The sequence below is a fragment of the Platalea leucorodia genome (genome assembly GCF_965183815.1).
Source record: "Platalea leucorodia genome assembly, chromosome: 6".
NCBI classification, from domain to species: Eukaryota; Metazoa; Chordata; class Aves; order Pelecaniformes; family Threskiornithidae; genus Platalea; species Platalea leucorodia.
This window is the reverse complement of record NC_138828.1, coordinates 31,427,445-31,451,732: the sequence shown is the minus strand read 5'-3', so window position 1 is coordinate 31,451,732 and position 24,288 is coordinate 31,427,445. Positions and strand designations below refer to the sequence as shown.

The 24,288-nt window shown below is 43.2% G+C and overlaps 1 protein-coding gene across 1 annotated transcript in view; it reads right to left on the bottom strand.

The window, feature by feature from the left end:
• PPP3CA (protein phosphatase 3 catalytic subunit alpha) overlaps positions 1-23,570 on the bottom strand; it is a 204,331-nt gene extending 180,761 nt beyond the window's left edge. The window contains exon 1 of the mRNA XM_082315613.1: positions 23,325-23,570. Coding sequence (XP_082171739.1) covers positions 23,325-23,382 — 58 coding nt within the window. The 5' untranslated portion in view covers positions 23,383-23,570. The remainder of the gene's footprint in view (positions 1-23,324) is intronic.
• Between the last annotated feature and the right edge of the window lie 718 nt (positions 23,571-24,288).

The window sequence follows — 24,288 nt, the reverse complement described above, 5'->3', positions numbered from 1 at the left end:
AAAAACTAAGGAAGAGAAATCTTGGTGTTTCAATTTGAGTTTAAGATTCCTAAAATATTTAATTAGCCTGTCTCAAGACCACCCATACACAAGTTTGTGATTTGAGAACTTACCATCACAGACAAGTAAACTCTGACTGGCCCCTTGAACTAATTTAAAATTAAATACTTTATTTCTTTATTTTCATAGAACTTAGTCAAGATAATTTACCACCAGCCATTCAGAGAAACTGTTTAGGTTAATAGAGATGAGGCCAACAGTATTTACCAGTCCTTAAGTGAATTTCCTCAGCCCTCTATAAACTGTTATGCTTATCTGATACATTAAGACAGGACTGACTGCCGATACAGGGAGCACCGCAGCCAACTTGGCATGCAATGCTTTATAAGGAACTGGCTCTTCAGCCATACTGCAAACCAGTGTTAGCGAATAACCAAAACAAAAAAAGGCTGCATTCGCCACTTTAATAAGCTGGCTCGATAACGAGCCTGTGAACTGAGAAGACTCAACTGGGAGCTTGCTGCCCTTCCCTGAAGAGGCTTTCTTGCAAGAAGCACGGGTTGAGGTGCCAGGGCTGTGCTAAGCCATCCTACCTAGCAACCGCTCTGCATGCTCAGCAGCCAGACCATGGCTTCTTGCACAGACGTCCATCCACGTGACAGCTTTCATGGCTGTTACATTAGTTGAATTAAAGGCAAAACATAGCCTCCATACAGCTAAAGCAAATACTTTAACTTTATTAGACAGGACTGAAGAGAGTGGTCCATTTCCACTCATGGACAGTCCAGTACATGGAGGCTTAGGAATACAGCTCTGGTATGAAATACTGAAAAACTTCTATATGACTAAGAGTGATTTAGACAAATATCCCCAAATATCCCCGTCAGCTTGCTTTCAGCTGATTGTGAGTTTAGATGGCAAGTCAGTTTATGTATAAAAATAACCATAATTTAGAAGTGATATATATAGGGAATCCCATCCCAGAACTATACGACCTGCCTTTTTTACTTTTGTCTACAAATGTCCCCAGAAGGACAATACTCCTGACAGCTCACCTGAGCTAGAACACTGTTATAAAAATATAATTTGTTCCTCTTTTGTAATGACCAAAATGAAAGCAGTTTCCCATATAACATTTGATCTTTCTGTATGTGCTAGAATCAGGTATTTTTCCAAAAGCCTTCTGGTACCAGATCTCAAAGAATGCCAACCTGTCAACACACTTTGCTTTCATTGTCTTTCAGATCATGTCGCAAATCAACACAGTTCAGTTAAAAAGAAAAAAGCGGAGGATGGGGGGAAGAGGCAAGGCACAAAAGTGGAAGGAAAGATAAAATGGGACAGGGTCTCTTCCCTGGACGACGACACCCGCCCTGCAAGCCAGCAGCTTTAACCCACAGAATAAGCAGGTCTGCAAACAGACAGGATGAATCTTCATGGTCCTTCTTTTCATTAAACACACAAGTCACGAGCCATTATGAATAGCTAGGTCAATTTTTGCTTGAATCGCAAAACTGCTTTTTTAATTGTTGCCACCCACTCAAGGTAAAAACATCAAAAATTACTTCTTAGTTGCCCTCCCTAATGCTGTAAATTTATTACACTTTCAATCTGTAACAACACTTTCTCGCCCTGAGAAGCCAAGAGCAATATATTCTCTATGCGCAGCTCATCTATGAATTTCACATAGATTTTCTTGTGGGAGAAAAATCACCACAGGAGATTCAGATCTTATAGAATAATCACTTTGCCTTAGGAAACTACGTATTAGAGAAAAGACGACCTTTTCTTTCCGAATTTTAAGGGTTTTTTCAGAGGGTATTTGTCTTAATTAGTCATTGCTATATAAAAGCAAAGTACTGCAAACTATACTGGGATCCAACCAGTTTTCAAGGGTCATGATAATCTGTATTGGCTGAGTGCCGAAGAACATCCTCAAGGTCTGAGGATATACCAGAGCGATGCACACACTGTTTTAAGATACAGCAAAGCCTTTGGAAAGTTAAGTGACTGCACACCTGAGTTGTTGTCCGAATGAGACATTTTGGCCTTTCACATTTACTTCCCAGTGCCAGAGAGGCTCTGGATTTTGATGAAGTTGGATTGGAGAGAGGAACCAAAACCAACAGGTGCTGTGAAAGCAACAGACTCTTAATATACACTGCAAACCTTTAAATATTGTGCTGCGAGCAGCTCAACTGCTTTCCACCCATAACAATTCAAGTAAAGTTATTAAAAGGTAGAAAATATTCCAGTTAAAAAAAAATGAGAAGGAAAGGAGAAGCTGTGACCACTCTGGAGAAGACAGAGATTTGCTACTGAAAACACGAGGACAACTGACTGTATTTAAAGTCCAGGCTTCACAGTAGCAATTCATATCCTCATTTAAATATTAATCCTAGCTTTTGTTCTGGAATCCCAGTTGTGGAGAGAAGGATCGTGTACCTGGGCAAGGGGGGATGACAACAGACGGGGACAGGGAATATACACGCTCTAACGTAAGCAAAAGGCAAAGCAGTACAAGGAGAAGAGAGCTGTGTATGCCAGACCAAATGCTTTCATCACACAGGTAGCACCAGGTGGCACTATTTTGAGAGCAATATTGATATAACGGATTGGGGCACTGGATTCCAAATCAGGAGACTAAAATGCCATTCCTGACTGCTGTTGGCTTCCTGCAAGACCACGGGAAAGTCACGGAGCAGCTGTGGACTCAAAGAGGCAAGTTAAGCTCTTCTCTGTGTCTCAGAGAATGGGAAAAAAACACAGCTTGCATGTTAACAAGAGTACCAGCACAGCAAAATACCATTTTTGCTGTCATTTACTTTGATGTGTAATGTCATGCAACAAACTCCAATAACTCACAGCGCATTTTCAGAGAGAAAACTTGCTGTGGATCTCAGCACATGTGTTAACTCCCACCAGGGCCACCTGATCCATTTCTCCTTTCGGTAACTTGCATTGAGAACAGAAGGAGGATGCTAATACACAACAGTAACCAGGAAAAAAAAAAAAAAGAAGTAACATCGCCCCTTCTTGGCCTGGGCTCAACTGAAAACCATCAGGAAGGAAAATAAGTTGGTAGAGAACAAAACATTGTATTGCCCCTGCTTTCCACTCTTCCCCCATTCTGCAGATTATCCCTCCCTGCAGCACTTTTGCTAATGTCATGATGTTCCCCCCCAATAAAACCCTCCAACACCTGAAAACCTGAATAATAGTCCACAGACAGATGTGAAGAATGATGTTCGTAACAGTCATTTACATTTAAATTTATAATATAGGTTTTTTAAAACACAAGTCAAAATAACCAAAGGCTAACCTGTAGGCAATGTGAACCTTAGTCACGCATCCCATGAGGCAATAACCATTAATTACACGGGGATCAAACAAATGAGAGACCAATAATGAAATGGTCTGAGTGAAGTTATGCCTAAGATATGTTTGTAACACCTGGGTGGGGTTTTGTGCTCATTTTTTGGTTTTATATTTTAAGGCTTTAAAAAAAAACCCAAAATATTCCTGGTAGATTTATTGTAAGAAAAATAAAAGTCCATATGGGATTATATTCTGCACAAGAAGAAATTAAAGGTGAATTATGACAAATCTTCTTGGCTGTTTTACAAGGCATAGGAGTGAACAAAACCAAAAGGGAAGCAAAAGGAATACGACTGACCTCACTGCGCTTTCCTCCTGGGAGGCCTAGTGGGCTTGCTTCCACTATTCTTTAAGAAAACCTTGAGGTAGTTTATGTACATCAACATACAAGAGACGATCTTTGGGGGAGGGGACTTGACTCCAAAAAAAAAAAAAAAAAAAAGCCTGCAAAATGGAAAATTCTCAGACAGAGGTGAAAAAAAAACTGTTAAAACCTGTTAGGGAAGGCAGACTGCATGGTCTGGCAGTGCAGGCCAGGTGAGTCAGCCAAGCACAAACAGAGAAGCCCTCAGCTCTGAAGGAAGACAAAAGCTACATGACCACACATGCAGGCATGATTTGTTTCTATCAATATTTGTTTTCTCTTCACTTCTTGTTCTTACATCATCCTTCTCGCCAGAGAACCTAAACGGAATTAAACAACAACAATCAGTATCTGAAACCTGAGGTCTGAACTCTTCACCTTTCCACAGAGAGAGGGGCAAGCAAAAAGAGAGCTTCGCTTCAGTAGGAGTTACATCAAACCACCCAGATTTTAAACAGACAACAGATTGCATGAGAAAAGGAAAGGTCAAAGATAAATACATCTTACACAGGTGCACAGAGCATAAGGTCTAGGACCACCCTTCACCCCAGTGGAAAAAGAGGGACTTTATTGCGAGGCTGAAATGGTGGAATAAAGCAAAATCCATATCCTCTTGCTGTGGGTATTTCCCTTGTGCCAGAGAAGCAAAACCACTTACAAAAGCCTCATTTTGGAGCTCTAGGCTCCAGCATGAAAGATTCTACTAGATCCTCAGCAAGGAGCAATCCAAGAGCAGAGTTTCTTTGCCTGTCACTGGGTGCGCACGTTCTTTCACGCTGCCTCCTCCTGGGCAGGCAACAGATGCCTGGCAATCCAGTTATAGGAGAACATCATCTATTAGTGCCACCAAATCCTCTCCAGTTTCATGCCCTGGACTCAATCCAAGACATGCCCAGTTTAAAATACAAGATTCAATTAAATAAGTCTGTAGTCAGGGTTTAGAAGGTTTTGTGTGAACTTTGCCCATCAGGCAGGAAATGTTACGGCTGTAATAGTTTTGGGCTACCTTATTATTTCCCATTGGGCTGACTATCAGGGTCTTAAACAAGAAGCAGAAGTTGCTTCTACAAAGCACCAGCTTTTTCAACCAAGGATGGCACCAACTGTTCACAGCTCTTGCACACAATAGAAAAGAAACATATCGGACTGCCAAGTCTGCCACTGAAACTCCTCTGCGTCTCATACCTACTGAAAGTAAGACAGGTGGGCAGTTATTTGTAGGTTGGTCCCAGCGATTTGAGGTGGCCTTCCAAACACAGAGGCCTTTCCAGCAAATCCTTTCCAGGATTTATCCCCCTGCTGCTCAATTCCATTCACTGGATCCATGAAAATGTTTGAGTCTCTTGAGAGACAACCCTCCGATACAGAACTTGGCAGCTTCGGTAGATACTTGAGGGTTTGGTTTTGGCCTGTGAAAAGCTTTAAACTTTGCACAATTGCTCCTTCCTCCTGCTCCTTTCACTAGGATATTTTGTAAGTGTCTACACAGCAAACCTGAGACAGGAGATAAAGAAGTTTGTATTTTATTCATTTTTGCCAAACACCTTAGGTTAAAAAACAAAAAACAAGAATACAAACGAGGACATAAACCTGAAAGGCAAAAATACAACACGCAGCTACAGTGTGTGTGTGTGTGTGAGTGTGTGTGTATAATAAGTTTTACAGTAATCACAGTATTGTAAATATTTCAAGTACCCTGATTACAGAAGTTGACAACATGCATTCCAGTCATCACAATTTTCTTGGTATAGAAGAAGGGTATGACATTAGACAGGCCATATTAGCACAGGTTTTATAGCAGCTAGGTCACCAAAGCAAGAAAACATCCTCTTTTTCATGAAAAGTCCAAATTTGCATATAAAGAAAAAAAAAAGTCATGTACAGATGCATACATTTTTCTAAGGTGTTTGTTGTTTACTGGTTTGGGTTTTTTTTTCCTTTTTGGGGTGTTTTTTGGAAGGTTTTTTGGTTTGGTTTGGTTTGGTTTTGTTTTTTAAAGAATCAAAAAGGTATTCATTTGGGTTAACTCAGGAACAAATTCATCCATTTTCAGTAAGATTTAGCAACCTGGGACCTAAGACTTTTCTGAGGTGAAAAAAGGCAAAAAGTTTTCTGAAGCATCAAAATCTAGCCAGTACATAGCACAAAATATTAACGCTACTGCCTCTGCAAAACCTACCTGGCCAGACAACTACCCACAGTTATTTCCCCATCTAAATGGGAAGTTAAAGGCTGAAAAGGGAATTGGTGGGGTTTCAAGTAGAAAGCTTTTAACACTTACCTTGCGCTTATACACTGGCTCTGGTTCAAATACTGCCTCTTCTGCTGCAATGCCGGTGAACCAGAAACAAAGTAGCAGCATGCCTGGTATTTACCGTGCAATAGCAAACATCCAAACTTTTTCTACTTCCAGTTCTGAAGTAAAGGTTGGAAGCGCCTGTTGATCTCAGTAAGAGGTTTGTAAGATACTACAGTCCTGCCACATACAAACACATCACCTATATGGACCTGTTTTCTTCTGGTGGCTTCTTTCAAGAGAAAGCAGCCCCTCGACAGAGACTTCTACAGTGCAGTAGATATACAAACATGAATAAATAACTAACTATACTCTTTCATCCACTTATCATACTCAGCACGCCTCACCAGTGAAGGTTAATACCAAATGAGAAGATTTCTCCTTTGAATTAAATGTAAAGTTTATGCTAAAAAGCATAATTTCCAAGTACAGTGTTCCAGGGCAAGCAAGTACAAAAGTCACTTTCTTCTTTAACTCAAAAATGCAAAAGCAGGGCCTCCTAGGTTTGTAGAAAGTATTTACATTGTTAGTAGTATGGCAGCAAAGCAGATGGAAGGCATAAGGAGAAGCTTCATGCAGATGCTGATGTAGAAAAGTAAAGGTAATTCACACTCCCCTTGTGTTTTTCCCTAGCTCCAAGCAGCATCCTTTCTGACTGCTGTTGTGTACTGCACCAGTAATAAATTCAGCCTGTTACTTTCTCAGCCTCCTACAGCATGGAAAGTTTCAGAGCTAACTCTGCCTGCTCCTCCCTAGGTCCCTACTACCCTGAAACTTTCAGAAGACTCACCGTACTTAAAATAAACCTGACAAAGCTTGGCACATACTTATCAAGAAATACGATTTTGCATGTCTAGAAGGTGAAGAAAAAAGCATTGCTTTCAATGAGGACTCCAGCAATGAAATGGTTGCCATGTATTATTCCCATGTTTACAGACTACTGTTTATAAATGCTCTGTTATGTTTTTTAAAAAAGGTAGCTTTTCTAAAAGACTCATGCTCAGGAGGGAAGGGGAACACTTTGAAAGAAATGGTTTTCACCAAAATAATCCATGGTACTGGATTAATATAAAGTCAGGCAAAGGTAATTCACTCTGTAGTTAAAATACTCTAGCATTCTCTGGCTAGACAGACTATCTGATCTCACCGACTCTTCAAGTTCACTCAGCTGCTCTGCACATTACAGAAAGTATTATTACTGCCACCAGTTACCTTTGAACACAGATAAAAGCCTACATTTTTGAAGCCAAAAATGTTTCTGCTAAACCTTTAGGGAGGCCGTTAAAATTCTGGCCTTGCATCAAGGCATGAGAAGAATCCACTGCCCTCACACAGCCCTTTATTTTCTGGGAATCATGATAGAACCAGGGCTTAGTTTTGCCAGTTTTGTTAAATTAAGACTTCAGGCAAAAATTTTAGAAGCTTTATGAAACCATGGTAATTTGTTAATATTTGCTGATAAAATTATTTATTAGAAACAGCTTGCGTCATCAGTTCAGATAAAACATTGCACAAACTGAAGTCAGCTTTTAATCTTGCCCAATATATCAGAGCATCAGGATGCAGCAGATTCTCAACAAATCCCAGCATCATATCTCTTCCCTCATAAATAAAGACATATTTTAATAGCTATACAATAACTTTTCCTCCATGGTCACTCTCAAGACGTTTTTCATTAATATAATCCATAGAAACAATTTCCTCTGGTGACTTATTTGTGACTACGACAGATGCCCACTGTGCTAAAAAGCCTTCTCTTTGCATGGCCTGTACCTGAGCAGGGGATGATGGCGTAACCGTCAGAGCCGCTTAGGAAGAAATGCCCTGCGGCACAGCTAGAAGACATCTTCCTGGAATAACCCTTCATGCTTCAGGTAGGTGAACATATGCTATTAACAGCACCTGCAGGTTGTTGGGCTTTCTCGTTTGCTCTTCATTTCCATCTATTCAAAGCACCTCTTCAGCTCCTTTGGTGTGTTTAGTTGCCAGAAACATCCTTCCAGGTCACAATATCTATGTTCAACCTGTCTTTTTCTTTCCCTTTTTTTTTTTTTAAGTACCTTTAAGGCAACTCTTCAACACTCTATTTTCCTTTTTGCAACCAGAAGTTCTCCAGAACAAGGGATCTTTTGACAGAAGCTTTTCTAATTACAAATAATCGGCCCAAAGATTTATTAGCTGCACTAGCAAGTCCTCTTCCCAGCTGTTGTTCAGTATGTTGCAAAGATAGTAAGTGCATTGAAACTTCTTTCATAGGGATGTATGTTGCCCCAGGATTTTATTATACAGTAAGATCTATATGAACACCAAGGAAATTCACACTTTAAATTACAGTATCTGTCTATCATTTTTCTCAAATGTATCTAGTCAACTGAGCAACCCTGGAAGCTGCATTTTCACTACAAAAAAATTATCTCCATTATCCAGATTAATTATCCATGAAGGTGATCCCACCTAGAGAACTTGCTCAAAACTTCTAGTATGGTAGCTCTACTAACTTTTCTGAATCAGTCAGCATACTTTTGCAACACTCAAACTCCTCCAAACGCTTGTTTTCATTCCCTGTCACCCACGTAAAGAGATTCCCTTATCACAGGTTTGATTTTACTTTTACATGTGCACTATTCAGGTATTTCCTAGTCAGCTTTACAGGGCAACGTGCATCTTCAGAGGGAAATAAAAAAGCATGAGAAAGCAGCAAAGAAAAAAATATGCCAGAGAGTATTAGAGTTGAAAGACAAGTGCCATCACCCTCAGTTTTAACCGTCATGCCACTATGGAAAAATCAGACAAACCAAGGACTACTAAAAGATAAGCACTTCCTTCCAGTAATTACAAAATGGACCTTTCTGATGGTCACGTCAGAAGCATTGGTAATAACTAGGAAAGATTAATATAAAAGCTTTTTTCCATTTTTCTTACAGCTGCCCAAAGCAAAGTACAGTGAGCATACTATCTGTCTCTGTTTTCAAGGTACACCAAACTCCTGAGCTATACATGCTCAGGAGATTCTAAAACTTGTCAAGAGTCGTCTGTGGAAATCTTTTGCCAGCAACACTACCAGCTACATATGGATGTGTCAGTTAAAAAAATAGATAATTTCCCAATGCAACATATCTTGCTGCTACTTCAAAATAAGTATTTGTATGGTGGATCCTCATAATCACACAAAGCATTCTTCCTGTAGAATACCTCATTAGCAGACATAACCTTTCATTTTTAAAGGGAAATTTCTGTATTTCATGTTTGGTCAAAAGATCTGTGAATTGATAAACAGCATTTTAATTATCCATTTAAAAGAGTTCAGTAAAAGATGATCACAGAATGGTTGAGGTTGGAAGGGACCTCTGGAGGTCATCTGGTCCAACACCCCTGCTCAAGCAGGGCCACCTAGACCCAGCTACCCAGGGCCACATCCAGACAGATTTTGAATGTCTCCAAGGATAGAGACCTCCACAACCTCCCTGGGCAACCTGTGCCAGTGTCTGAAAACCAGAAAATTCACTTACTGTGAGAGCTGTCAATTTGTGCCTGTTACCTCTTGTCCTGTCACTGGGCACTACTGAGAAGAGCCTGGCTCCCCCTTGTTCGTTTCCTCCCACCAGGTATTTATACACATGGATGAGATCCTCCTGAGCCTTGTCTTCTCCCAGCTCTCTCAGACTCTCCTCATATGAAAGATGCTCCAGTCTCATAGTCATCTTTGTGGCCCTGCACTGGACTCATTCCAGTATGTCCATGTCTTTCTCGTACTGGGGAGCCCAGAACTGGACCCAGAACTCCAGGTATGGCCTCACCAGTGCTGAGGAGAAGGGAAGGATCACCTCCCTCGACCTGCTGGCAACACTCCTCCTAATGCAGCCCAGGAGGCTGTTGGCAAATTCTCTAAGATGACCTATAAAAATCTCTGTCTCCTTCAACTCCCATAAACTCAGGGGGGCATGTATAGGAAAAAAAAAAAAAAAAAAAAAAAAAAAAAGTCTAACACATTCAGAAGCCATAGCACCTGGATTATAACTGAAAAGATATCTGCAGAGTAACTTTGTGACTGGCAGTACTTCTAAGATTAGCCTAGCTTATACAAACAATATCCTACAGTGAAGTATTGTCTGTGACAATAGGACACAAGATGTGAGGTTAATACTGTACGAAAAATTCACACGCATTTAAGACTTCCGTTAATGACAGTGATATCCCTCATCTTCTATGTGGTAAACAGACAGTATTTACACGTGAGGTAGGTGTCACCCGAGATTCAGAGCTCCAGGGAACCAGCGGTACCTCGTTAAAAAGGATAAGAGTGTGCTACTCCCTAATGTGCAAGTTCTTTATATGTATAAATTAACTTTTATTTACATTTAGATTTCACACAGAAACTGTGAGATATGGAGTGCCTGCAGAGTCCAGCAAAGAGCCACTAAGATGATTTAAGGGACTGAGGCATCTCTCCTAAGAGGAGAAGCTGAGAGAGCTGGGGCTGGACCAGATGACCTCCAGAGTTCCCTTCCAGCCTCAGCCATTCTGTGCTTCTGTGAAGCTGCCAGAGCTCACACTTTTTAGTTGTGAGTGATTGAGAAAGGGACTTTGACACGGCATTCATAAACATTAAGGATACACTATTTCTCCTGTGGAGAGGCAAGCAGAAGGTTAAGAAAAAATAAGATAAAGAAAAAAACCCATACCTGCTAAGGTAGTCAAGAGCCCAGAAGCTAAAACTAATCTCTCAAATGAAATGAATGCAGGTTCATCCTCTTTTGTAGCACAAATACGTTTTTTTGAGTTCACTCTTCCTTTCCTCCCTCTACCAAACGTAACCTCGTCTCAGTATGCTCAAAAGATAGCATCTTAAAGGCACTTTCCTCTCCTTATTACTGATAACGTAAGGACAAACAGCTTAAAAGTTGTTACAGTTAACAGAAACTATAAGCACTTTATCTCAGTGAACTTTTCTGAAAAAAGATGCAGAAATCATTCACTGATAATCTAAACCAAACTTAGGGTTACACACACAGAGTATATGAGTAACTAAAAATTTCACCAACTGCCTTTGCCAGTTCTCTGCTTGTTGATGGAGTCAAGCTCCCTTGTAGCTACCGCACGGCTTCCCACCCTGCTGCAGAGTCACCTCGAAGATACTCACCTCAGCCAAGAGAACCCATTAGGCAAAGCACTCCTAAAACAGCTCTCTGCTTTTGATTTCTAAACTAGATAGGATTCCCCAAGTAACACTTTGCTGCACTGAAAATACATACCCTTGCCCACTGTGCTCTCCATTTCTTCTTCCCAAACTCCACAGCTGTAGGCCCAATTATACCTTGTTATGCCATTAGGCTCCCCTCTAGTACCCACAGACACCACCGCTTGTGTGACACAGGACAGCAGGTCTCTCAGGGAAGAAAATGCTCCTACACAGATCTGGTATGTACATCTTTAGTACTATCAGCGTGATTTTAATATTAAGACTTAGTCTATTACACCAGAAAAGTAAGTTAAACAGATTTTATTTACAGCAACCCAAGATGTGTTCATTAGTGAAGAAAACTCATTTGTAAGGGGACACAGAAAAAAAAATTACACATGAGAAAGGCTCCTGCTTGTTTTTCCAATGATAAAAAACAACCATACATGGAAAACATTTTAGACTACACTTCTGAAGACACAGCAACAGAACAGCAAACTATTTCTTGGGAAACCAGCCACCTACAAACAGACAAGTCCCTGTTCACTTGCTAAATGACAGCATTGCAAAGTAGAAGTACACTTTGCTCAGTGTTAAAATAAGAGCTAACGCTGACCTGTCCTAAGCTGCGTAAGATCAGATATAACAAAACAGTTTAAACCAAAGCGAAATCATGCACTGAAAAGGAAGGCCAAAATTCTAAGTCCTAGGATGACGACTTGACTCACAGTTTACTCAAGTTAATGAAAAGACTCCAACTCCCGCAGATTTCAGCGGGTTATGAAACAGGTCCTGCAGAGGGAAATGTGCCAAGTCATGAACAGCAACGCCGTATTTTGATACCTAATTGCCACCACTGTCTATGAAGAAATCCCTGGTGTAAAATAGAGAACAAATACAATAATCTCGCTTTCTCATTTTAAAAATGGCATGAAAGGAACAATAAAAGAAAGTTATTGAAGAGAACTAGATTGTTCCCAGCTGTTACCATAAAATACTACAGCTGTTCGTGTCATTGCAGCTAATGACCAGTTGCACTTTTTCAAAGATTGTAACACAGTATGACCATTGTAATCTACATCAAACCGAAACTTGGCAAGTGTCATGGAAAAAAGACTAAAAAATTATTTAAATTGTTTGATTTTTTTTTTTTTTTTAATTTCTGTTCATGGGTTGTTTTTTGTCTTTGGGGGATAGGAAGGGATTTTGTATGAATGGTTCTGCATTCAAATTGTCAATTATGTTAAACTGCATTAAAAATGATGGTAAATAAAAGGTATTAAATTACTAAAACCGTCTTTTCCAGTAATAAAAGCAGAATTCAGCCAAGAAATCCCAAATTTGTTGTTGAAAAGAGGTGCGCTGAGTAAAACTATCTCAAGTCCAAAGTGGATAATGAAACATCTTTTCTCTGGAGCCAACAACAGGGCGGGCTTCCCCATCTAGCAGCTTTTAATTGTTTTATTAACTGTACTACATATGATCCAAATCAGATTTTTCATAAGGATTCAAATACACAAATACAAAAAAAAAAAAAAAAAGGTTAAAGTAGAAAAACACACCACATATATAGATGCAAAAAGAATTTTCAGATACAACTTTCTCTGTTGGAGCATTACCTTGACAGATGGAGAAAAAGCTAGCATGTATTCCCACAGAAAATCCCCACGGAACCTGGAACATACGATTTCAAGTAATTTCATGTCATTTCTAGAGAAAATACAAGAGTATATGTTCCTTTCTAGCCATGCGCCTTCCCCTCCAAAATGACCCATATACCACTATAGCCCAGAAAGATGTCACAAGCTCCTGCACTGCTTTTTTTTTTTTTTCCTAGTTACCAGAGAAATCACCAATTTATTAAGAAAACTACCATTCATTTTACCAGTTTCTCCACTTCAAGACAGAAAAACACTTCCAGAGGAATTCCAAACACTTCAGAAAGACTAAGCATACACCCATCTTCATAGGAACTGGGACTCGATAACAAGTAACAAATACAGCTGCAGCAAAAGAACAATAAAAAGGAAGTATCCCTATCCAAAGAAAGAGAGAAATAATTGTTAAACATGTACTTATAACCAAACACAGCAATGGAAAACATGTTAGAAGCTGAGCCTATTTTTCTCGCTTTGGGCTGTCTATCTAGACTGCAAAGGATTTCTTTCCAAATGATGGTTACTTCAAAGCATGAACAACTCAGGAACTTTGCTTTATCCGGCCACACAATTACTGAGCTGTCACTATCAGCAAGAAAAAAAAAAAAAAAAAAAACCTAAAAAAAACCAACTTAAATTAAAAATTAAAACCTAATCACACACTAAATTAGGCCAAAAACCTGTAGTTTGGATTCTATTCATTAAGCCTATTGAGCAATGCCCAGAGTGAGTGTTAAAGACTGTCTGCAGCATCACATCTGCGTAACCCATTATTAACACATGTTATTTTCACCATTCCAATCAGAAGGTCAAAGTGCAGTTCCTTTCTTGTGGCAACACTGTGCAGGCTTGATATTTTTGTGTAATTAGCAAGTATCAGAGCCAACATTATCGCAGAATTTGCTCCATAGCAGGTTAGTTACACTTTTTTTGCTCCATTCCATCAGTTCTACATTGTGCAACAGTCAGGACAACTCAAGGAAAGTATTTTGGCCAACATGAATCTGATGCAATAAAATGCCTAAGCTGCATGCCTCTAAAAGGTGGGATGGAGAAAAAGAATATAGTGTAGAATACTGGCATCATTATACTGATACCAGTCTCCATCAGTACATGTTTAATCCCAGCAATTCTCAGTTTTGAAAGCCCTGTAATGCATCAGACTTCAGTTATTTTATTAAGCTATATATGCCTATCTGAAAGACAGAAGAATAGCTATTACTATTGGAGGATTCAAAGCAACCATATTTTTGCATAGTTTTGCCTTTCTTTACCACAAAGATTTTGTACAATCTCTATGCAGACAAGGTTCTGCACCTTTTACGCTTAGAGTGTAAGGTGGGGGTTTTAAAGTTCACTCATCTGTGGTGAACTTCAGATTTTTTCCAAGCAAGTATTACCAGCTTCACCAAATCTTCCCTTCCGTTGCTAACTAACTTGTGTCTGGTTGCAAAGACACCAAAGCACGAGTGCTTATACCACCTCTCTTCTCAAGTTAACCAAAACACGCCACCGTCTGTGCGAGCCCTCGGAGCTTTGTGCAAACTACGTGAGTTAAAACTAACAGTCACGCTGTGAGTTTTCAACGTTACTGCTAAGCAACCTGTAAGCAGCAGCTGAACTGCAAGATAGAGACATCCTTCTGCGACAAGTGGGGCAGAGCTCGAGCAGCGCGCTGATAGTGGAGCTATTCACTGAAAAGAAAGCTACCGAGTCAGCAGCTGGCTGCAGAATTACAACAGAAGTCTGAGGAAGAGGCAGAATGTACTTCCCCTATTCTCATGTGCTTCCCCAGGCACCTACAGATGCCTACAGATGCACCAAAGGAAAGACTCAGCGTTCACTGAACCTCTTGCATTAGGTACACACACCCAAATCACAGCTACCAGGCAGCACTTAGGGTGCTCGACATATTTAGCAATAAGTACGAGAGCAATAAGGAGAGAAAAGTTTGCAGAAATGCAAGAAAGGAATAGACAGAAAAAGAAAGGGCATATTGAAATACAAGAGGGAGAAAGTATTAAAAAAAAAATTTGCTGAGAACAAAAGGAAGCTGCAACAGAAGTTCAGTACGGCACAGCTTTATTTCTAAGTAGAAAGAGGTTTAAGTGGCAGATAATCCTCAAACTAATAGTTTTCAAAAACTTCATGAAATACACCCTAAAAGAAAAGACTGCCATCTACGCCTTAAGCACATGCAACCTCCAGACACCCAGGAATTAACTTCTAACTAAAACCATTTTTGACCTCTCGTACCTTTCCACTCTTCTCCTTCCCCTCTCCAGCTCCAAACAAAATGGTTTTAGTTGGAGACTGTGTTGGCATCATAATTCAGTCTTAAATAAGACAGTTACGTTCTCCTCATACAGCAGTGTTGCCATATCAACGTTAACATGCCTAACCTCGCTTGTAAAAATAGATATCATAGTCAGTTTAAAATGCACGTAAATGACTGTCAAGGAGGTACTACTCTGGAGGTGTTATTTCAACAGTAGCAGCTTTCTGGTGGAGGAGTAAGTAGGGTAGGAATAAGCAGTTCAGATTTTATCTTGAAAAGTAAAATTTACCATCATAGCACTTATTGTCTCCCTGTTTCTCCACATACGACCTTCCAACTCTTCCTCCGTTCAACAGTTAAAGAAAACCACCAAGAACGTACCTGGGGTACAACCTCCAGCAGTAATACACCTGAATCTACAATCTGAGTGGCAGATCGCTCAATGAGCCACCTACTTACGTGAACCAGGCTGCACATATTTTTCAGAACAGAGATGATAGTTTCCACCATTATTGATTGAGTAGCCATAAAATGATCTTTACTGGGGGAAAAGTCAAGGCAAATGACTGATTATCAGAGCAGGAAATTATTTAAGTGTTCAACTGAAGAAACATTATGCAATTGTAACTTGCATTTGACTCGTGAAACCACATACAAAAGAATATAAGAAGGCACCTTTTCATGAAGATGATTTGAAGTGGCTTTTACTTCAGAAACTTGCGGCTTCTTTTATGGCACGTTTGAGAAAAGCGTTAAGCAGTATCTTTGTATCTCAAAATACTCTTAAGGAAACACTTTTCTCCACATTCTTTAAAGCTATAAAGAGGGAACTATCCCCCACAACATAATGCTTCAACATTACTGCAAGCCTTGGACTAATTAATATTCATACTGAAATGGAGTACCAAATTTAAATTATAGCCCTGCTTTTGTACTTCTTTAAAGTAGGAGCCACTCAGTAAAATAGAAGAAACTAAAAAAAAAACCAAAACCAAAAACAAACAACCAAACAAAAACCACCACAGAAGCTGAGTTTGGAGTATCCAAGATACAGGTACATACTTATTGGCATTACCCAAAATGACTTTTGACAGAAAATCTCTTTAGAAATACCAGGCGGGAAGGAATGTGAGAGTTCTGGATGTCATGGAAGTACAAAAAAATAATTTAAAATATCAAGTTATGTAATCAAAGGTAAATATATTTTGCATTCGATCTTCCTGTCACGACCTGCACAGAAAAGCAAGCATAACCATGCAACATCTATCATCTCTAAGTGGGATGCATGCAATGGAAGTAGATACCATTCAATTTGGGAATGGATAGCAGAGAGGAAACAACTGTTCTCTACAACATCCCCCTATGGAAAATGACCTCAACTGGCTCATATTTTCCAATTAAGTTAAACGCTGATAACATCCAGCATGAACTCCTCTTTCAAGTTTCGCACCACCACCAGTGGTATCAAAAGCACCAGCTCTCTTGCTAGGTTCAGCCAAAAAGAGCAGGTAACAGAAGACAGCTTTAGCCAATGTGGAATTCAGAAGCGTACAAAGGTTTTTTAACACACAAATAAGGCAATTTAGTCCCTCACCTTATATCAGTCCTCAGACTCAGCGTGCTCAGCAAGCCACTTTCATAACACAGAGCATGAGAAAAGCCTCCCACCTATGCAGTGCAGCAATACGTACATCAGAAAGGCACCCTTCAGCGTGACCATGTTTTCTTCCCTATGCCTATAGAGCAAAAGACTCGTTTCGCTAAAGGCCTTATTTACAAAATGATCTTAATGACTAAGAGGCTCAGTGAGTTCACAAATCAAAATAAATCACCAGCTTTATTACACAAGCGTAACTGTCAAGCGCTGTACTTTGGTTTTGTTTCAGTTTCTCATTACTACATGCGCAATCCTTTACAAGTGTTGTACACCCGTCACACGTATATACAGGGTTGTGCAGTGTAAGAAACACACAGACTGCAATACCCAAGCAGCATCCGGCTGATGGAGTCCACTGGCCTTACAAGTACTAACTTAGTTTTGACCACGAGATAAGAAGAAAGTGGTTACATACAAGAAAATAACAAGCCAAACTTATTTTCTTTCCTAAGTAACCATCAAGCCTATGCGAGCACATTCAGTTGTTTTCTGCTCTCAGATGCATCTCATACGGCTTGCTTCGTGAAAGCGCCAGGGGATCTGTGACTACAGAGTTACCAAAGCTGAGGTGGAGGAACACCCATCCCTTCAAACGAAGGTGAAAGTGGATGGAGGAGAGCAGATAATCCCCAGCTGTACCAGTGCCACCTTTCAGGCATAGCTGAAGGTGGATTCTCTAGTTAATAACATTCCTTAAGCCCAGATGCAGCCTTCCCCAGAGCAAGCGAGTACATTCCTAAGTACTACAAGGATAAATTAATTAAAGAAAAACAGAGTCAGCTTTCCTATGCCAATAGGAACAGCTACAAAGCAACTCCTTCCTTTCCTTCATGAGGATCAGGCAGATACTGAATCTTCAGCACCCTCAGAAGAGGGGCACATAACCATTTAATCTACTGTCAGTAGACAGCTATAACTATCCAAGTAACGCTGGTCCTTGTCACACATTCTCTAACACTCAAAGTTACACCAAAATATATACCAAATTCACCAACGCTACAGACATCCAGGTCATCACACAATTACTCAAAAACCACAGAAGGGCAGCCCAGCAGTTGCAGTATACATCTGTGCTGGAAAAAAATTGCATTTGATTCACAGAGAGACAGAGGCAGGCTTCTGCAATACACCGATGCTGGATTCCAGCCTGGAGCACAAGCCTTTGGCGAGTACACACAAGTCTCCCTGGACTAATGGAAACTCTAAACTTCATTGCTAATTCCCATTATTGAAAGGTAAAATTGCTGTCACGAATCTGAAATTAACAGTGATGGCTAACATATTGATCATGAGCTGGCATTCATATTATATTACCAACAACCGACAGCCTGAACATTAGAAGCCCATTAACAACGACATGGTTTGAAATCCAGAGACAACAGAGACCGGTGTCCAGTTTTTTTGGGTGTTGTCAGTTGTTAATATAACTGTATACACCTCCACACGCAACGCACAAGAGGAAAGGAGATTGCCAACAGCAAGGTTCATGAGCCGTGGTAGCAGCCCATCTAAAGAGCTGTGGTGGAAGGATTTCATTAAAACCCCACTTTCCTTCAAAGAAGGAAAAAAAAAAAAAGGGGGGGGGGAGGCACCCACCCCAACAAACCACTCAAAAGCACATAACCATCTGCCTTGCCCAGAAGAATCAAAACAATCATTGTACCTAGCTAACAGCAAGATTTCCAAGAAATACTGCCTTTATTTCTTTGTACGACTACTCCAGTTCACTCTCTAAGTTTTTATTTAGGATTACTCTGCTTTAGAGCAGTATTTCTAGAAGGCAGTAATGCAACACTGAATATTTTGAGGAGGTCAAGTAACACGATACCCAGCTTTTCCCTCCAGGTCAGTGGGGTTCAAATCTTGCTAATGTCAGTAGTGACCAAAAGCTGTTGACATCAGACAGCTGTTATGTGACCCATGAGGAATGAGCTAGTATCCTCAGTCCAGTTTTTCCTGGACAGGTATTCCTACCTTCACAAGAACAACCAAGCCCACACTCTGGCTGGCAAGTCTCAAGAGTTAAAAGCAGTGTGGATAAGGAGTAGCTTTCTCAGTCCTGAAGGAGAACAAGCGCTTAGACAGTTCTGTCCAGATGAAGGCTGAATCAGACCTCTAACAAAAAAGCAAGGAATTTCAATTTGTAAATACATCAAGTCAGCATTTTCTGCAACAGTATGTTGTCCTGAGCCTTGATCCTACAAACCTCTGAATGTATAGGTTATCTTATTTGCAGTCAACAGACCATTCAAAGCATTGCTCCTCTACAGGATCACAAAATCCGGAGAGTAAAAGTGAATTGTCTAATTTGCATCATAACATACGTACCATCTTAAGGAGAGCAAAAGAGTAAATCAAAAAAGTACTTCTCAAACTGTAACTGCATCCTCTGGATTCACATACAGGATCTTCTTTCCCTTTAACTCAACAGAACACGATTTTGTCAACTTTACCAAGAGTTAATTTGCTTCTGAAAACTTAACATTACACAGAGTCTTTAATTTCTTCCTTACGCTGCTCATTGCACAACAGTGTCAGATCCAAAAATTTCACTCCAACCACCAAATGTAATTGTGCATAAGCTGCATAACACAGGTGGGAGAAGACCAGAACCTTATAAGCATTAGGGGCTCCTGAGCCTTTTTCCCCTTCTCCCAAAAGCATGTTTTATTTTTGACTCAAATCAGTTTAAGCACAGTTCAGACAATTAAGCAAAGCAAAATGAGTGTGAGATGATGTCCTCACCCATGGAAATACCCTACTTCTCAGTATATTTGGGAATTTCAACCATGAGAAGATAGAAAAAAAAGCCCACAGCAACCTCCCGAAGAGGCAGCTCTCAGCCACAAGCGACCTGCATGAAGCTGCTGGAACAGCTACCTCCCAAACCCACCCCACCGCTACATAGAGCCAGGATTTTCACCAGCCAGCCCAGAACTGTTGTTAGAAGGAGACATCTCCTGTCACGCACCAGCAAATCAAACAGGTTTAAAAAAAAATGCCAACCAAACACAATAAAAACAAGCAAAAAAACCCACACACATGCAAACAGAAGAGAGAGTTTAATCCAGAGCCTACATCCATATGCTAAAAACATTTCCTTTCCAAGTAAGGTTTTATATGATATTCTAACACAAAAAAATAAAAAGTTGTTTTCACAGGTTATATTTAACCAACATCAGAATATCTGTTTCCCCTCTCTAAAATACCGAGGCTTTCCAACTACTTGCACAGGTGCTTGCAAGGTGCCTTTTTATTTTTTTAATTAGTCTTTATTCATTTAACATTGCAAGCCTATTTCAGTTGTTCATCTCAAGAAGGTACAAATCATATCCTATAGGAAAGAAACAACAAAGTAATCTTTTCCTATCTCTATTATTATTACCACAAATTGTTTTCCTACTCAATTTCCTTACATTCTATATGAAGGCAGTGTGAAGTGCCTATGATACAGCAAAGAATAATCCTATTAAGAATCAGTTTACTGTGTACTACTCTCTTCAGATGCTATTTTAAGACCTTAAAAGGATTTCAATATTTAATAAAGGACTGAACCAGTTAAACAAATCTTTATGTCTCCAGTGAAACACTGACATTATGAGACAACAGTTACCAGGTGAGATGGACACCTAAGCAGCATGTATGTTTTGTTCTGTTTGTTCAAACTCAGTTTAACAAAGTTGATTTCTGTTTTAGTTGCATTACAAAAATATCTAACTACACATACTGCTAAGTTTTCTTAGAAATGGTGCTTTCAGATGTTTGAGACATTATATGTGTGAAAAATGCAAAGAGCAATTACTGACAAAACACATTAAGATGCTCTGAAACCACTGAGGGTTTTGCAAATATAGAGATAATTCCTATTCACGATGAACACTGACTTAAGCCAATGGAAGTTCTGACACAGCAAAGACCAGAACATTTGGTCATGTGTCAGGACCAAGGCAGATTTAAAAAAAAAAAAAAAAAGTTACGCACCCCATAATCATGAAGAAATCTTCCCAATAGGATGGTCATATGTTGTTTCTCATAAGATAAGCATCAACTAAACTTAGCTGTTTCAGGTTTCTAAAGCCTACTCTTAGTGTGATGTGACAGACTGACTACTTAAACAAGCAGTAAATATTCCAGATAACAGAAGGTAAAGGTGAATTCCCAAGTAATTTTTAAAAATTCTTATCATGCTTGTAACTATGTTTCTTACAACATCTGAAGATCTACAATTTCATTTGGACAGAAAAAAAAAATAAGAAAGTGGGGAAAAGGAATAAGCAGGTTTGAGAGGTGGCCTGTACGAACCTCATGAAGTTCAATAAGGCCAAGTGCAAGGTCCTGCACCTGGGTCGGGGCAACCCCCAGTATCAATACAGGCTTGGCGGAGAATGGATTGAGAGCAGCCCTGAGGAGGAGGACTTGGGGGTGTTGGTTGATGAGAAGCTCAACATGAGCCAGCAATGTGCTCTCGCAGCCCAGAAAGCCAGCCGTATCCTGGGCTGCATCAAAAGAAGCGTGGCCAGCAGGTCGAGGGAGGTGATTCTGCCCCTCTGCTCTGCTCTGGTGAGACCCCACCTGCAGCACTGCGTCCAGCTCTGGGGTCCTCAGCACAGGAAAGACACGGACCTGTGGGAGCGGGTGCAGAGGAGGGCCACAAAAATGATCAGAGGGCTGGAGCACCTCTGCTATGAGGAAAGGCTGAGAGAGCTGGGCTTGTTCAGCCTGGAGAAGAGAAGGCTCCGGGGAGACCTTATAGCAGCCTTCCAGTACCTGAAGGGGGCCTACAAGAAAGCTGGAGAGGGACATTTACAAGTGCATGTAGTGACAGGACAAGGGGTAATGGCTTTAACCTGAAAGAGGGTGGATTTAGATTAGGTATAAGGAAGAAATCCTTCACTCTGAGGGTGGTGAGGCCCTGGCACAGGTTGCCCAGAGAAGCTGTGGCTGCCCCCTCCCTGGATGTGTTCAAGGCCAGGTTGGATGGGGCTTTGAGCAACCTGGTCCAGTGGAAGGTGTCCCTGCCCGTGGCAGGGGGTTGGAACCAGATGATCTTTAAGGTCCCTTCCAACCCAAACCATTCTATGATTCTATGAAGGTAAGTGTAAATATAAATACAAAAATATAAATAATATGCCTTTCTGAATAATATTTACATTGAGTATTTAGTTTTGGTGTACACTTATGTAAATATAAAAGTGTATATATTCCAAGGCCATTTCAATTTCCAGCCTCCTAGGTTCTGGAAGGATGCATACTGCATCTAGGGCTTGTGCTTTCCACCATAACACTCTCTATTGGTATAGGGGTTATAACCTAACTGGATGAAATACACTGTATCCAAGTGTATCCAGCTATGCGGCCAGTGTAGACAGGAAAAAAAAAAAAACAAACCACAACTAACAAAACAAAACAAAAAACCCCACAAAAAACCAAACCACTAAATACACACGCACTTCATACGTACCAAGAAATGCACATGTGCAATTTAAATCAGGCACTACCCCAGTAAATAAGACCTTGGTCTGTACTGCAGGGCACAATGTGTTGTTAATCCAAACTCTAATTTGTTTATACGGCCGAGGCTCGCAGCACACGCATACCTTCGAAACCGAGCGAAAATCATGGAGCCGATACGTGTCTGTGCCGAGCACCCCCACGCACATCTGCAGGCACACGCGGGTGCACGGCCACGGTGCGCCTGCTGGATAACTTCACATCCACGCAGGCCGGGCCGTCAGTAAGAGACGGCGATGGAGGAGGAGGAGGAGGAAGCAGCAGCCTTCGCCGCCTCCGACGGCGCCCGCGCCCCGCCGCCCCCCTGCGCCCACGGCCCCGGCCCCCCCCGCCCGGCATCCCCGCCGCGGGGGCCGCGGGGGCGGCCCGGCTCTCCCCGCCGCGGGGGCGGCCCTGCGGGGAGCGGGGCGGGGGAGCCGGGCAGCGCAGCCAGTCCCCCGGCAGGGGGGTGGGTTTGGGGGGCAGCGGAGCCCCGGCTGTCGGCGCGGGGAGGTTTCCAGGCACCCTGCTGCAAGCGGGGAGCCCAGCGGCAGCGACAAGCGGCGGCGCAGCCTGCGGGGGGGCTCCGATCCGGGGGGCGCAGTCCGGAGGAGGAGGAGGAGGAGAAGGGGGGATGCCCGGAGGAACAGGCGGGCCGGGGGAGGGAGCCGAGCCCTGCCCCCCGCTCCCCCAGGCGCTGGGGCGGGTGAGGAAGCTGGGGCTCCCCCTCTCTCTCACGCCAGCCCTGTGCAGCGCCTTCAGGGCGGAGAGGGGGAGGCGGCGGGGGGGAGGAAGGGGGAGAAATGCTGCAATGTAGCGCCGGGCGGGCAGGCGAGGGAAGCCGCAAACCCTCCACCGCGGCCCGGCGCAAGCCCCCGGGCCGAGCCCACCGCTCCCAGCGGCCGTGCCGCCGGCAGCCCCGCGGTACCTGCCCAGGGAGGGGAAGGGGGGCCACGGACGCGACCCCAGCCGGGGGCACGGCGGGACGACCCGGCCGAAAGGGCGGCGGGGGCGCAGCACCCACCTTTCACCACCCTGTCCGTCGTCGATAACTTGGGATCAACGGCCTTATGCTCCGACATGTCCGGCGGCCGGGGAGGCGGCGGGGCTCTCCCCCCTCGGGCAGGGCAGGCTCGGGCTGAGGCGGCGGCCGCCGCTGCGGTCAGGGCTCCGGTTCCTCCGCTGCGGCCGAAGTTGCCGCGTCCCGCCGCCGCTCGCTGGCTCGGCTCGGCTGGGCTCTGCCGCGCGGTGCCTTCCTCCTTCGTCTTCCTCCACCCCCGTCCTCCTCCTCCTCCTCCTCCTCTTCCTCCTCCAGTTAATTATTGCTCGCTTTCAATCACGCCTCCGGGTTGTTTAGGACGGCTCGCTCTTCCCCCCCCCGCCAAAGACCCCGGCGACAGCACCCGCGGCGGGCGGCTGTCAGGCAGCGCCGGCAGGAAAAGCCGCGAGTGGACGCGGGCAGCAGGAACAGCCAGGTTGCACACGCAGCGGCCAGCCCTGCGCTTCCTTCCTCCGCGGCGCGCCGCCGGCTGCTCCGGCTCCTCCCGCCGCCACCGGCCGCCGCCGCCGCACTGGATGGGGATCCGGATCCGTCGCTCCCCCCCGCCCCCCGCCGGGTCTCCCCCCTCGCTCGCACCGACACCGGCCGCGGCCCCGCGGCGCTGCACACGCTCCGCGGCGCAGCCCCCCCCGCCCCGCCGCGCCGCCCGGCGCGGCCCCGCCCTCCCGGCTCCCGCTCCCCCGCGCCGCCATTGGCTGCCGCCGAGCTGCCAATCACTGTCAGGTAGCCGCGCTCCGCGCCGCCCAGGTGCGCCGCCCGCGCCCACCCGCGCCGCGGGGACCGGCGGGGCCGCGCCGCCCAGCGCCCCGCCGCGCTGCCCCGCGGGGCCGCGGGCTCGGCGGGCGCGGAGGCGCGGCGGGCGGAGCGGGGCAGCCCGCCCGTGGCCGCGGGGGGGGCGGCCGCTTGTCACTCAGGGTGGCTGCGGCGG